Here is a 16,204-nt window from a genome sequence, read left to right as displayed (position 1 = left end):
AAGCTTTGTGCTTTCTCAACTTAGAATCTCCTGTAGAAGATATTAAAAAGGCTTTTGTTTTCAGAAAAAGCAGTAAGAAAAATCATTCTCTAAATTTTTATCTGTGAAATTTTGACAAAATCGCCACATTTCCTGATGCTTTGTCTGAATCACCATCAGGCTCTGAAAAGTTGAGAATTTTAAAGCACCATCTTGTTCAATTACAATCACACATTTTATTGCCCAACTCAGTAAACTTCCAGACACAAGTCGCAGAATATCTGGAGATCAGGAGAAGGCAGGCTTTGTCATGGAAATGACTTTCTACTGTGCTGCAGCCAGGATGTGCCAAGCCTACACATAGCCTCCATTCCTGAACTCACCAATTAGGAATACTGTGTTGGGCAAGATATGAAACTTTTTCCCAACATCAACACCTAATTTCCTTTTCGTCCCACTATATTTTCCCTTTTTATATAAGACAACTAAAAAATGACCAGTAGTCTGAACAGGTTGAAATTCCCATTGTTTCATGAAATACGAGTGTGTGCATGCATGCGCAGTTGTGTCTGACTCTTTGCAACCCCATGGACTACTGCCTACCAGATTCCTGTGTCCATGGAATTTTCTAGGCAAGAATACTGGAATGGGTTGCCATTTCCTTCTCCAGTGCATCTTTCTGACCCAGGAGTCAAACCCACATCTCCTGTGTCTCTTGCATTGCCAGGTGGATTTTTTACCACTAAGGCAGCTGAGAAACCTTCAAGAAGTATGGGTTATGTTCATTCACTTTAGTCGTGCCAACTTTTTGTGACCCTATGGACTTATAGCCTGCCAGGCTCCTCTGTCCACGGAATTTTCCAGGCAAGAATTCTAGAGTGGGATGCCACTTCCTTCTCCAAGGGATCATCCCAACTCAAGGATCAAACCCTCATCTCTTGCATTGCAGAGGATTCTTTACCACTTAGCCACTGGAGAACCACTGAATAAAAAGGCATGGTTGCTCTGGCTTAGTGGGAGGAGCCCTGTCTTACATTTAACTAAGGATTTACAGATGTCAGAAGCAGTTACATTAAAATGTATTAATTCACTGCACAAATATTTATCTAGTGTTACAGCTACTGAAATAAGAAGATAAAAAGATTAAGATAGCTTTTTATTTCCTGAGGTTATATCTATTTTAACATGTTAGGAGTGATGACAGCCACATAATTAGGCTTATGAAGTGTTAAGATTTTTGACTAATAAGAATCAAATTATGATTTTTGAAATAGAAAGTATCTGCATTTGGAATTGTCTGAGTTTATCATGCTTAGGGTTCACTGGGTTTCTTAAATCTGTTATATTTATGTCTTTTGCCAACTTTTGGAAAGTTCCCAGTAATAATTACTTTAGTTTTTCTCAGCCATACTCTCTCATTCCTTTTGGGATTAGACCTTCTGGTATTGTTACTCAGGTATCTGAGGCTCTGTAGAGTTTTCTCTCCTCCATTTGTCTCTCAAATTGTTGTTCAAAATGGAAAATTTTACTGATTAATCTTCAACTTCATTCTTTCTTTTCACACTATTTCCATTATTCAGTCCATTCAGAGTTTTTTTTTTTTTTTAATTAGCAATAATCGCGCCTCGGATAAACCTCATTGGCTACGATACTGCCACTGCGCAAAGCTCATTCAGAGTTTTTTAATTCATTATTGTTTTTCACTTAGTTCCTCCTTATATATTCTCCCTCCATATCCACAGGTACTACATCCTCAGATAAAACCAATCAAATATAAAAAGTATTTTGGAAAAAAATTCCAAAAAGTTATAATAAGCACATTTGAATTTGCTGTACTCCAGTAACAATTTACACAGCATTTATATTGTATTAGGTATTATAAGTAATTAAAGGATGGTTTAAAGTATAGGCTGTACATAGGTTTTATAAAACTACTATGCCATTTTATATAGTAATTTGAACTTCCTACAAGAGTCCTGGAAGCAAACCCCTGCAGATACTGAAGTACAACTGTGTATTGTGGCTAAGACTTTCTCATTTTTTCCAATTATTTTCTATTGTGTTTGTTTTGCCCTTAGTTGCTGGAGCATTTTTATAATAATTTCTTTAACATCTTTGTGAATACTTCCAACATTCATGTTATCTCAGCACTGCTGTCTGTTGATTCTCATAGTCCATAAGGCTTGAGATTTTCCTGGTTCTTTTTAAGCCAATTACTTCTGAATTGTACCCTGAAAATTTTTTAAATTTATTTATTTTGGCAGCACTGGGTCTTCGTTGCTGCTCAGGGACTTTTTCTAGTTGTGGCGCAGGAGCTTCTCCTTGTGGGGGCCTCTCTCATTGTGGAGCACAGGCTCTAGGGGGCTGGGCTCAGGAGTTGTGGTGCACCGGCTTAGCTGCCTGTGGAATTTTCCCAGACCAGGGGCTGAACCCATGTCCCTGCATTGGCAGTCAGATTCTTCTCCATTGGACCACCCAGGAAGTCCTATCCTATACATTTTGATTATTATAAGTCTCTGGGTTTTATTTATATTCTATAGAGACTGCTAATGATTTGTTTTAGGAGACAATAATTAGTTTCAAGCTGCAAGTTTGAACAAACCTTCTGTAAGTTGTGGTTCCAATACCAGTTCAGTTTTCAAATTCTTTGTAGGGCTATCTGGAACTGTCCTGTGTGTGCACCATAATACAGTGACTAGTCTGAGACACTGGTGATGGTTTATGCCACAGTTCTCAAAGTATAGAGGCAGTTGTGACTCTGATCCATATACGTACAGCTCAGGAATAAACCTAGAAGTTTTAAACCTAGAAGTTTTCTGAGCTCATCCCAGTCTGAAATCATTCAAGTATATTTTGTGGCTGCCTAAGGCCTCCCTTTTATTGTCACCCAGCGAGAAAACTGAGGCTTCATTCACCCACATTTCCTACAACAATTCTGAACAGAGAAGGCGGCGGAGTGGGGGGTTGGGGTTGGGGGAGGCGCAGGCGAGCAGGGATCATGATAGTCACCATTTCCCTTAGGAGGACAACTCCTCTAATCAAAGAGGGAGGTTCAACTCTGCATTTTTAGCAACCACTGCTGTTCTGTTACCACTAGCGCTCTGCTACTGCTGCCTCAGGACTTCTAGGGAGACTGCGACAAATGAGAATAGAAAACAAAGAAGAGAGGCCAAATATGGGGAAATTCCCACTCTCTTTTTTAAGACTCAGAAGAAACCCTTCCAAATGGTGGTATAATTAGAGGGCAATCTGAGCTCTCTGTCTACACAAGTAACACCTTCTAGATTTTGAGCATCACTGATTTCGGGATTCTGCTGAATATCAAGATGGACATATGAAAAGGGGAATACCACAAGGCTGGTAAAAGATCGGCCAGTAAGCTCTACACTACAGAATTCTAAGCACTTTCACAATGAAAGACATTCAAGTGCCAGCCAGGCAGAGTAATGAATCTTCACTGAACACCTAGGATTTCATCATAGACTCCATAGAATCATAAGTTCTCTGGGACTGTAATTAAAATGGATTTCACTCCCATGATTAGGTTTTACTATAAGACACAGGTGACTTTAAGAAAGGGAGGGACTTCTCTGGCAATCCTATAGTTAAGGTTCTGTGCTTCCACTGCAGGGAGTGCAGGTTCAATCCCTGGTTGGGGAACTAAGGCTTCACATGACACACAGCATGCCCAAACAAAACAAAAAGGGAGAGAGATTATCCTTCATGGGCCTGACCATTGGTGAGCCCTTAAAGGGACCAGATTCTTCTGGTAGGATATTCAAAGCCAGAAAAGGATTTAACGCTTGAGAAATACTCTGTTTCAAGTATTGAAAATAGAGCCAAGAACAAGAACCTGGAAGATTCTGAGAGCAATTCCCAGCCAAAAGCCATCAAAGAATTGAGAACCTCACTCCTATAACTGCAAGGAACTGAGTTTGGCCAATAACTTAAATCATCTTGGAAGCAGATTCTTCCCAAGAGCTTCAGTAAGTAATGTAGCCCAATTAACATCTGGATTTCAACCCTGTAAGATCATACACAGAAAACCCAGCCACACCATGCCCAGACCTCTGAACAACAGAAATATGAACTAACAAATATGTGTTGTTTTAAGCTGCTAGGTTTGTGTTAATTTGCTACACAGCAACAAAGAACTAATTTAACATGCTATAATGAAGTTAATGCCAATAAATTTATCAACTTAAATTCTTCAAAAGACAAAAATAATCAAAGCTGACACAAAAGAAACAGAAATTATGACTATCTATCTATCCCGTAAAGAAACTAAATTTCTAATTAAAAACATTCTCACTAAAAAAACTCTATGTTCAGGTGCTTAGAGTAAATTCTACCAAATACGGAAGAAACAATACCAATCCTACTTAAACTTGTTCAGAAAACTGAGGAGGGAAAGGCTTCTCAACCCAATTTATAAGGTCAACATTAACCCAACTTTAAAATCAGAGAGAGATATTACTGGAAAGTACAGACCAATATTCCCCATGAGCACAGACATAAAAATGCATACCAAAATATTAATAAGTCAATATCAGCAACATATAAAAGGCTACTACATCTTCAACATGTAGTGCATAAAACTTTTGAAAATCAATCAAATTGGGGCTTCCCTGGTGGCTTAGTGGTAAAGAATCTGCCTGCCAATGTAGGAAACGCAGGTTTGATCCGTGATCTGAGAAGATCCCACTTGCAAGGAAGCAACAAAGCCCTTTTGCCACAACTATTCACCTGTACTCTTAGAGCTGGAGAGCCACACCCACTGAGCCCACATGCCGCCACTACAGAAGCCTGCGTGCCTTACAGCCAGTGCTCTGCAACAAGAGAAGTCAAGGCAATGAGAAGCCAGCACACTGCAATGGAAGCCCTCGCTTACAATTAAAGAAAAGCCCATGCAGCAAGGAAGACTGAGCACAATCAAAAAGAGTAATTAATTAAAAAAAAAAAAGAAAAGGAAATCCAATTAATAGACTAAAATATAAAACCTACAAAATCATCTAAATAAATACAGAAAAGGCACCGAACAAAGTAAAACTTATTCTATCTCTTTCAGGATAAAAACTCTCAGCTAAGTAAAACGAGAAGAGAATTTCTTGAATAAAGGGCATGTGTGAAAAACCTACAGGTAATATTAAACTTAAAGCTGAAAGACTAAATGGTTTTTGGTAAAATAAAGAACAAAACAGAAACATGTACTGTGATGTTATTAATTTCATTTATCCATTGACTGGATCTTGGGGTGTCCAGATATTCTGGTTATTTCTGTGACAGTGTTTTCTTTTTCATAAGATTAACATTTAAATGGTAGACTGACTAAAGCAGATTACCTTCCTTAGAGTTCAGTTCAGCTCAGCCGCTCAGTCGTGTCTGACTCTTTGCGACCCCATGAATCGCAGCATGCCAGGCCTCCCTGTCCATCACCAACTCCCGGAGTTTACTCAAACTCATGTCCATCGAGTCAGTGATGCCATCCAGCCATCTCATCCTCTGTCATCCCATTCTCCTCCTGCCCCCATCCCTCCCAGTATCAGGGTTTTTTCCAATGAGTCAACTCTTCACATCAGATAGCCAAAGTATTGGAGCTTAAGCTACAGCATCAGTCCTTCCAATAAACACCCAGGATTGGTCTCCTTCAGGATGGACTAGTTGGATCTCCTTGCAGTCCAAGGGACTCTCAAGAGTCTTCTCCAACACCACAGTTCAAAAGCATCAATTCTTCGGCACTCAGCTTTCTTCACAGTCCAACTGTCACATCCATAAATGACCACTGGAAAAACCATAGCCTTGACTAGATGGACCTTTGTTGGCAAAGTAATGTCTCTGCTTTTTAATATGCTGTCTAGGTGGTCATAACTTTCCTTCCAAGGAGTAAGCGTCTTTTAATTTCATGGCTGCAATCACCATCTGCAGTGATTCTGGAGCCCAAAAAAGTAAAGTCTGACACTGTTTCCACTGTCTCCCTATCTATTTACCATGAAGTGATGGGACCAGATGCCATGATATTAGTTTTCTGAATGTTGAGCTTTAAGCCAAATTTTTCACTCTCCCCTTTCACTTTCATCAAGAGGCTTTTTAGTTCCTCTTCACATTCTGCCATAAGGGTGGTGTCATCTGCATATCTCAGGTTGTTGGTATTTCTCCCGGCAATCTCGATTCCAGCTTGTGCTTCTTCCAGCCCAGCGTTTCTCATGACGTATTCTGCATAGAAGTTAAATAAGCAGGGTGACAATATACAGCCTTGACGTACTCCTTTTCCTATTTAGAACCAGTCTGTTGTTCCATGTCCAGTTCTAACTGTTGCTTCCTGACCTGCATACAGGTTTCTCAACAGCCAGGTCAGGTGGTCTGATATTCCCATCTCTTTCAGAATTTTCCAAAGTTTATTGCAATCCACACAGTCAAAGGCTTTGGCATAGTCAATAAAGCAGAGACAGATGTTTTTCTGGAACTCTCTTGCTTTTTCGATGATTCAGCAGATGTTGGCAATTTCAATTTGATCTCTGGTTCCTCTGCCTTTTCTAAAACCAGCTTGAACATCTGGAAGTTCACGGTTCACGTATTGCTGAAGCCTGGCCTGGAGAATTTGAGCATTACTTTACTAGCGTGTGAGATGAGTGCAATCGTGCGGTAGTTTGAGCATTCTTTGGCATTGCCTTTCTTTGGTACTGGAATGAAAACTGACCTTTTCCAGTCCTGTGGCCACAGCTGAGTTTTCCAAATTTGCTGGCATACTGAGTGCAGCACTTTCACAGCATCAGTCTTTCAGGATTTGAAATAGCTCAACGGGAATTCCATCACCTCCACTAGCTTTGTTCGTAGTGATGCTTTCTAAGGCCCACTTGACTTCACGTTCCAGGATGTCTAGCTCTAGGTGAGTGATCACACCATCGTGATTATCTGAGCCGTGAAAATCCTTTTTTACAGTTCTTTTGTCCTTAGAATAGGTGGCTCTAATCCATTCAGTGGAAGGAATGAACAGAACAAAAAGATTGGCCCTCCTGAGAGTAAGAGAGAATTCTTGCCTGACTAACATCAGCTTTTCCTGGATCTTGAGCATATAGAACTTCCACAGGAACTACACCATAGGTGCCTCCTGTTTCTCAGGCATTCCAGGTGGTACTAGTGGTAAAGAACCAACCTGCCAATGAGGGGATACAAGAAATGCCCGTTCAGTCCCTGGGCCTGGAAGATCCGCTAGAGTAGGAAATGGCAACATGCTCCAGTACTGTGGCTTGGGAAATCCCATGGACAGAAGAGCCTGGTGGGCTGTAGAGTCAGACATGACTGAGCGACGAAATACGAACAGACTCAGACTGGAACTAAACTGTCGGGTCTTCTGGTTTTCAGTTTGCAAACAAACTTCACAGATTGTGGATCTTAACTCCATGATCATATGAGCTGACTCCTTAAATAAATCTATGTGTGGTGGACTTTCTTGGTGGTTCAGTGGTTAAGAATCTGCCTGCAAATGCAGGGGACATGGGTGCATCTCTGGCCCAGGAAGATTCCACATGTGCCACTGTTACAGAAGCCCAAAGGCCCTAGAATCTGTGCACTGCAACAAAAGAAGTCTGCAAACCATAACTAGAGAACAGCCTCTGCTCAAAGCAACTAGAGAAAGCCCTTGCAGTAACAAAGATCAAGCATAGTCAAAACTTAAAAATAAATAAATGTCTGTGTGTATGCATATATATATATACACACACATACACACACACAAACACCCTATCATTATTTTTCTTGCGAGAATCCTGACTGATGTTTGCTCTCATCATTTTTATTTAGTAGCACCCTGAAGGTCCTAGTCAGTACATCAAGAAAAGTTTGGAAAGAAAGAAGTTCCCTGCTCCCCATCTACCCCTAATCTTTTTTTTCCCCTCCAGTTTTCTCTTCAACATTATACTGGAACTCCTAATCTAAACAGCAATTTTTAAAAAATGAGATGTACCTACAAGAAAGTGATGTCATAATTGCATTAATTTACTTCAATTCAACTATGTAATCTCTCTCTGAAAAGAGAAAAAGGGTAGAGGAGGGAGAACCAGAGAAGTAGATGGAGTGGGGAGGGAGAGGGTACTTGAAATACTATATTAAGGGCACTAGTCCTAAAAATATATGACCACAAACAATAAAATCAATCCAACTTGGAATAGCTGATGGAAGTTGGTAAAACCTATAGAAATAAAATGTTACTCACAAGTAATCTGTCAAAGACAAAAATAAAACATGATGCTCAAGAAAAATAAAGGCATATAGTAAATGCTTCTTTCGTCTTCTTTAGGAAGAAACTGAGTAAGGATGAAAGGCTTTAGAGAAACAATAACTAGAAAAGAATTAAACAGCTAATGAATAACAATAACCTAACAATAACAATAATCAAATGGTAAGAATAAGTAGTAATTCCCATTTTTAGAATGCAAATTATACATGGATTCATACAAAATCACTGAGCAAAATGATACATATATGTTTAAAAAAACACTCCATATGTATAGGTATATTGGGTATATATAAGGGTATATTTGCCTATGTATGACTTCTAACCTTAGAAAAGTAACATCCAAGGAACTCTACTGAATATTTAATAATCCAGAGAACCATCCAAGATATAAAATGAAGAAATCAAATTATAGATTAATATATATAACATCATCCCTTTTCTTTAACAAATCAACCGATCAATAAAATAAACACAAGCATAAGTTTACATATATTTGTATAAACATGGAGGTCACTCAAGGCTTAATGACCTTGAAGCCCATGTGATAGTAAAGAGATGAGGAGGAGAGATCAGCAACTTCTTTCTTAAATCATATTTGGACTTTTTTTAACTGCTGCAATAATCATGTTATACTTTTAAAACTGGAAAAGTTTAAGAAAGAAAATTTAAATTCAAGGGAAAAATTAAATTACCATTAAAATAGAAAACAAGGTTAGTTGGTCTTAAGCGTATTCATTAAAAATTAAAATCTAGCTAATAATATAAGAGAAAACACCCTTATTTTAATGACAGCTACACAAAGAATCTTTAATGTCCACTTAGAAAAACAAGCCATTGGTAATCTTTGGCAAGGTACTCCTGAATACATCCTCATGCCAGCAAACGTCTCAAACTAACTGAATCTCTTTCTTGGATCACAAAACTATTCACTTCATTTCCTGCCAAGCAAAACAGAGGAAAATGCATGCTTTACACTTTGAAGCAAAATGCCTTGTTAAGTCTTTACTTAATTGTAAGGGTGGTGCAATAAATCCCCATATGTTAACAAGTTGTGGTCTACAATGTAGTCATCTATTTTATTTCAGGAATGGTATTACATTTTCTGTCTCTTCAGCAAGTTTAAAAGGGAGGAAAAAAAAAAAAAAAAACGGGGCGGGGTGCGGCGGGGGAGGCCGGGGTCGGGGTGGCGCCTAAAAGAGGCTGAGTGAAGCTCTGACCAAAGCTGAGAAAGAAGAATAAGCCTGCACAGAAACATGTGACCTACAGTTTTGGCTTAACTTTCACTTGCTGAATTCTTTATCTAAACCAATTTCTTTTCCATAACATACACTGGGGAAATGTCAATCTATCCAGTATATTTCCAACTATGCAAAGAATATTTTAGAACAAAAATTTATAATTGTTCTATAATAAATTGCCATATTCTATATCCTGTAACTGACCAAAATGGATAAAATGTAGTTTCCAATGTGTCATTAACTGAGCATATTAGTGAATTATTTAAATAACAGGGCAGAAGACAAATTAAAATCTAAACAAGTACTTACTTTTACAGTTTCTTCTGTGTTAAGTTTATTTCCCTTAACCAAGATAATTTGGAAAGGGTTGTTATTTTCCCAAACATGCTGTTAAAAAATGAAAAAATACAGGGTATTAATGTTTAATTTTAATTAAGAATTCATTTAATCACTCATTTCTTAATACTTAATGAAGAAATGAAAATTTGAGGCTAACAATGAAACTGCCTATCAGCTCACATGTGCACTGTGAAAATAATAAAAATACAACTCTGAACTAACAACTGAAAACCACATATATTAAGCATCACAACCACTAGCACTTACTTCTCAAGGCAAAACAATACTGCTACAAAATTCACTAGGCACCATAAACAAATGGTATTAAAGGCTTTGGATAAATAAAAAACTGACTATATAAATTAATATACAGGTACTATCTTAATTATCAAGGAATGGTTTTTCTTAAGACGGAAGAACTATTTAAAAACTGTTAAGTATTCCAATGAACACAAACTTAAGGTCTGCTTTATAAAAATATTATATTCTAGAAGAAATGTCTTTGTTACATTTAAAGTCTAAAAGTTCAAGAAGAGGAAAACAGACAAATTACACCAAAACACTATTATAAGCTAATACAAATGAGATACACCAGAAAATCAACTATCTCAGCACACCTAACTTTTCTACTAGAATGCCTCAGCTTGCTCTCTGTCTCATGTTTAGCTCTAATCTAGAAATATACTCAACTTGAGGGCATTTTTTTCTTTAGCACCTAAAGATAATCAAAAACATAAATGACCTATTTAGAATCATATGTAGCTTGAGTAAGAAAAAATAATAGTAGCTTAAAAAATTACTATTAAAAAATGGTGATGGATCTTCAGCAAAACATTAATTAGTTTCCATAGGAGAACCGAGCAAAGACTGTGTGTGGGAGGCTTAAGGATAAAACCTAACAACAAAACAACAACCAAATCACTGGTTTTTAAGGTCACCAAAAGTTCCTATGTGAAACTTACAGAAATAATTCGAGTTTTCTTTGGTGGTAAAGGAAGAGGAAGGTTAGATGAATTTCGATTTATGGCAGCCTCTATGGCAATCATTTCCTGTTCATACAGCTTCTTGATCTTGCAACACTCCACAAGTATAAAATGGGGTAATGTTCTGCTCATTACACAGTTCCGGATGTACTACAGTGGCAAGGGAGAGCAAGGCACGGATTTTCAAACAAAACTTAAACCAAGAGAAAAATAAAATTAAGCTGAACAACATCAGAATAATGTTGAAAGTCTATATTAAACTCAATGTCAAAAATACGAGAAATTAAAATCACAACATAAAATAGTTATCATTAAGTGAACACTTAAGTATCTAAGAACTAAACTAGATACTTCTTCTATGTCAGAGCTAATATTCTTAACTCTAGAAGACAGACCTCCCCCCTTTAATAGATTAAAGAACTTAAAACGAAAGGCTAAGTTACACATCTAGCATCTCTAAGACCTGGATTTAAATCCACCTGACTGATTTTTTTTTTTTTTTTGCTAAACCTTAGAGAAATATGTGACACAGGATATATGTTGTTTTGTTTTTTTTCTCTTTTCTGCACTCCACACTTGACAGGATGACCAACTGGCACACTTTTCCAGGGGCAGAACTTGATCATCATAGACTGTGATGCTACAGTGCAAGCTCTGGCCAGTAAGTCAAAAAAGCTGAATATGCAGTACCCAAGTAGCCATTTTTTTTAAGTCCTGAGGTGACCAGCTTTCCATGGATCCCTGAGGTGGACATGGTACCTTATTAGCACAGGCCTCAAGGCAACCATTACTGTCTCTCCATCAAAAACCCACTGGCTATCCAAGTGTGATGCTCTGTTTCATTTCCATGAAACCAAAATAACTCTCCAGAGGCATATATGAAAAAGGGTGGTTGCTTACAATACCAATGATTCTAACAAAATGAATAAAAATACAGTGCGTTCCTCACCAGAATAAATTTCCTATACAGATATAAAGTGTAATTCACTTTATACAGTATAAAGTATACAATATACTGCATTCAATTCAGAACCACTGAAAATACATTTCTGATATTAAAAAGAATGGCCTACAAGTGGGAGTTAACACGATACTATGATAAATACATTCATTCAAAAACTTTTCACTATGAAAGATGTATCATTCCATTTCTTTCAAAATCCTTAGCCTATATTGTATATTTTCTTTCTCACACGACCTTGCACAAAAAAAAAAGCACACATGCCTTTAATTTTCTTTGTAATAACAAATTCCAGTTTGGGCAAAACAAGATACTTTCCCCTTGTTAAGGTTTTTTTTAAAAAGTATTGAAGAAGCAGAAGGCTACTTAAAAGATGGCAGAACATGAAGAGAAGAAGTCAACACTTTTATGTTACCACCAAGCACTTTTCATCTTCTTCCTCTCAGGGTTAGAGTTCAAACTGTCAGAATGCCACAGATGCAAAAGCTGTGCATGAAGGTTATAACTGCTGTAAGATTTTCTACCTAAAAAACCAAGAACTAAAGGCTACACTAAATATCTGATAAAAAGAGAAGGGAGATATAAAATGCCCTGTTACCTGGCTAATAAATCAGAGCTCCTTCTCAAAACAGACATCACTTAATAATTGGCAGGCCATTATCCCTCTTGCTTCATACAAATACCAAAAATCACAAATAAGAGCAACCAAATACTTTTCTAAAATTCAATTACTAAGAAAAAAAAATTCAATTACTATTTACCTCTAACTTGTCACTTAGTCTATTATTCTTTATGTAACAACTATTTTCAGTCTGCAAATGTAATTTCAACAAAAATATCTTCACGTTCCTTGAAGGCAAAATCAGGATTCCCCTCTTTAAATAGCAAACCTTATGGTTGGGGGAGGGATGTCTCACTACATGTATCTTAAACTCCACTATACTCTGAAAATAATCTGAGGCACCTGAATGCTCTGCATAAAACATCTACTCAAAGAATTCATAAATGGCAAACGGACAGGTTTTTTTTTTTTTTGTATTGATATATTTTTTTAATCGTCTGAACTTTATTTTGTTTTCCTTTTATTATTAGTTGGAGGCTAATCACTTTACAATATTGTAGTGGTTTTTGCCATACATTGACATGAATCAGCCATGGAGTTACATGTGTTCCCCATCCCGATCCCCCTCCCGCCTCCCTCCCCATCCCATCCCTCTGGGTCTTCCCAGTGCACCAGCCCTGAGCACTTGTCTCATGCATCCAACCTGGGCTGGTGATCTGTTTCACCCTTGATAGCATACTTGTTTCAATGCTATTCTCTCAGAACATCCCACCCTCGCCTTCTCCCACAGTCTAAAAGTCTGTTCTGTACATCTGTGTCTCTTTCTCTGTTTTGCATATAGGGTTATCATTACCATCTTTTTAAATTCCATATATATGCATTAGTATACTGTATTGGTCTTTATCTTTCTGGCTTACTTCACTCTGTATAATGGGCTCCAGTTTCAAAAATATGGAACGCTTCACGAATTTGAGTGTCATCCTTGCGCAGGGGCCATGCTAATCTTCTCTGTATCGTTCCAATTTTAGTATATGTGCTGCCAAAGCGAGCACATAAATGGTAAACTGACAGTTAAAACACATACCTGGAACTGAATTAGTGGGTGATCACCAAACACATATTCTACTCTCCCACTGACTTGCAACACATAGTCATAAGGGCTAACCTCATCTTCTTTCCCATGAATAGTCAGACGTTTTTGGATTGCCAATTCATTTATTTTGATAGGATTCATATTAGGAGATACCTGAAAACTAAACACATCCTAAAAAGAAGGGTAGAAAAAAGAAAGCAATTTTATATTTACAGTGAAAATATCACTCTTTACATTTGTACTTATTAGTAGTATTTATACTACATTATATCCAGTGAGACACAATGCTTACACATATACATCCTATACATTTAATGTTTCAGTACATTTTCTTCACTCCTACCAATGTGGAAAATCATTTTTTAACCTAAATGAATATTTTGTTACAATTCATCTCATGTTTACTATAGTATCCCCACATGCTGGTTCCCAATGCTTGTAATCAGCAGTGATGCTGAAATGGCCAAATAAGGACTTTACAGAACTGGGCAGGGAGAGAATAATGTATGATGGTTACCAAACGTACTTTACTCTGAAATTTTGCCATTCCTGTTTTTTGATGGCAACATGAATGTTTATTCAATTATGAAATAGTGTTGGTAATAAATCACGGTATAGGGTATTTTTCAAGGAATAACAGCCTAAATAAAAAGCGATCAACTCTATGTGACCTGCCAAAATGATTTAATAACTTCAAAATTTATTATTCTATGTGATCCAAAACTTTTTGGTTTAATCTCTGGGAAATATGTAGCCAGAAGAAACGGAGACTAAGGAGATACGATAGATGTATTTCATTTAGCTGAATACATGGCATGTAGAATAAAGGGAGACTGAAGGGATACTTATTCAAATAAGAAAGTATAACCAGAATACCAGAAATCACAGAAAGCTAGATTGAATTTTTTTTAGTTTTTTTAAATACAATATTTAAATGTGTTCTTGCTCCCAATGTGCTATCAATATTTAGTAAGCAGAACACTTCCCATAGCTAATGGATATATCGGGTCAGAGACACAGGCTATAAAAAATGGTGAAAGAATTATTATATTATATAAAGAGCCTGCCAAGATGACCTCTAAACTCCTTTCCAGTCTACGACTGCTTGGAATCCAATAAGTTTTCACAATGTCAGTATTTTCTTCTGACTTCAGAACACTTCTTTTCACATATAACCTGTTACAATGATTATCACGGGGCTTCCCTGGTATCTCAGACAGTAAAGAATCTGCCTGCAACGTAGGAGATTCGATCCCTGGGTCGGAAATATCTCTGGAGAATGGAACGGCTGGAACGGCTACCCACTCCAGTAATCTTCCCTGGAGAATTCCACAGACAGAGGAGCCTGGAAGGCTGCAGTTAGTGCACGGCATCGCAGTCAGACACCACTGAGTGACTAATACACACATACATAATAACAATCACATTAAAATTTATATATCTAGTAGAGATTTGACTCATATGTGATGAAATTCAGACTGACCAAGATTTCACAAATTGCCCACAGTCAATATTTTCAAGCGGGATTCTAATCACCTTTTAACAGTGAATTTCCTACTTCAGCTCTTTCAACAATTCTTTACAGCAGAGTCACCTGGAAAGCCCTCAATATAGAATGGTTACTGATAAAGGTTTTGCCATTTTTATCATAGTAACTGAAGGACAAAACAAAATATCCCTGTTCTCATCCCCTAATTCTAAGGCCAGAGCTTACATGAAAAAATGAGTATACTTGAAACAAAAGGAAAAGCAGAATTTAGCTTGTAAAATTCTATGAACATTCAGATACAGATTAACTGAATATACTCCTGTTATAATGCCCAATTCCATATCAGCACTTAGATCACATATTCATAGAATGCAAAAGTAAGAAAATAGAAAAAGAGCTCTTTTGATCAAATCTTTCATTTTATAAACAAGAGAAAAACAAGAGAAAATAAATTATATCTAAATTAAATTATATCTACATTATATCTACATTACTTATAACCAGAGTTGGCAAACTTTTTCTCTAAAGAACTAGACTTTACTGACAACAAATGAGTCTTATTTTCTTCTGACAACAGACAACAAATGAGCATATTCTTCCTTTTCTTTCCTTTCTTTTTAACATCCCTTCAAAATTGTTTGAGTTTTATATAACCTTAAAAATATAAAAACCATTCAAAAACACTGCAGTTTTTGGACCCTGATATACACAAAAATGCATCAAAAAACTGTATGTGTGCAAACGATATGTCACTTTAGACTGTCATACCTAATCCTAAAATATATTTCCATCTTAAATCTAAAATGATCTTTGTCAGTGTTTACTAGATGAGCAACAGCCTCCTCTAAGATTGGTGTTGCATTCTGGGAAAATTCACAAGTTTATTATAAAGTATCTCTTAATATAATACTACCTGACAATTTTCAAAATGAACAGCCACAATGAGCTTTCCTCCATAAAGTTTATCTTCTAAATTTTCAGGGATGGATGGTTCAAGCTCAGGTGGATAGGTATGCTTTAGCCAGTCCATCCAAGATAATCCCACAAGCGACTGAATCTTTTCCTCACTGAATCTGCGCATTTTTATTCGGAATTCATTCACTTCAGGATCCTTCAAGGCATCAAATTCATGCAGACCTAAACAAAAATTTTAAAGGTGTCACTTTGAGTACCTAATAATAAAGAGAATACAAAATATACTTAGGGAAAGTTAATTAGGATTATTGATTCTTATGAAATTAAAAAAAAAAATCGGTAGGAAAATATTATGAAAGATAAAAAAGAATACTCAAGATAAAATAATGAATTTCAGGTACAGAAGATG

At 36.9% G+C, this 16,204-nt stretch overlaps 1 protein-coding gene, 1 non-coding gene and 1 pseudogene across 2 annotated transcripts in view; all 3 read right to left on the bottom strand.

Moving 5' to 3' along the window:
* PIK3CB (phosphatidylinositol-4,5-bisphosphate 3-kinase catalytic subunit beta) overlaps nt 1-16,204 on the bottom strand; it is a 187,454-nt gene that overhangs the window by 75,195 nt on the left and 96,055 nt on the right. The window contains exons 5-8 of the mRNA XM_065942782.1: nt 15,794-16,017; nt 13,383-13,562; nt 10,755-10,925; nt 9,763-9,840 (exon numbers count right to left, since the gene is read on the bottom strand). Coding sequence (XP_065798854.1) covers nt 9,763-9,840; nt 10,755-10,925; nt 13,383-13,562; nt 15,794-16,017 — 653 coding nt within the window. The remainder of the gene's footprint in view (nt 1-9,762; nt 9,841-10,754; nt 10,926-13,382; nt 13,563-15,793; nt 16,018-16,204) is intronic.
* Nucleotides 1,567-1,648, bottom strand: LOC136173807 (U4 spliceosomal RNA; annotated as a pseudogene).
* Nucleotides 13,244-13,350, bottom strand: LOC136173814 (U6 spliceosomal RNA). The gene has a single exon (XR_010664294.1). It is a non-coding gene; the product is annotated as a U6 spliceosomal RNA (small nuclear RNA).

This window comes from Muntiacus reevesi, chromosome 8 (genome assembly GCF_963930625.1).
Source record: "Muntiacus reevesi chromosome 8, mMunRee1.1, whole genome shotgun sequence".
In the NCBI taxonomy this organism is placed as follows: domain Eukaryota; kingdom Metazoa; phylum Chordata; class Mammalia; order Artiodactyla; family Cervidae; genus Muntiacus; species Muntiacus reevesi.
The sequence above is the reverse complement of the archived record's forward strand: the minus strand, read 5'-3'. Positions and strand labels throughout refer to the sequence as shown.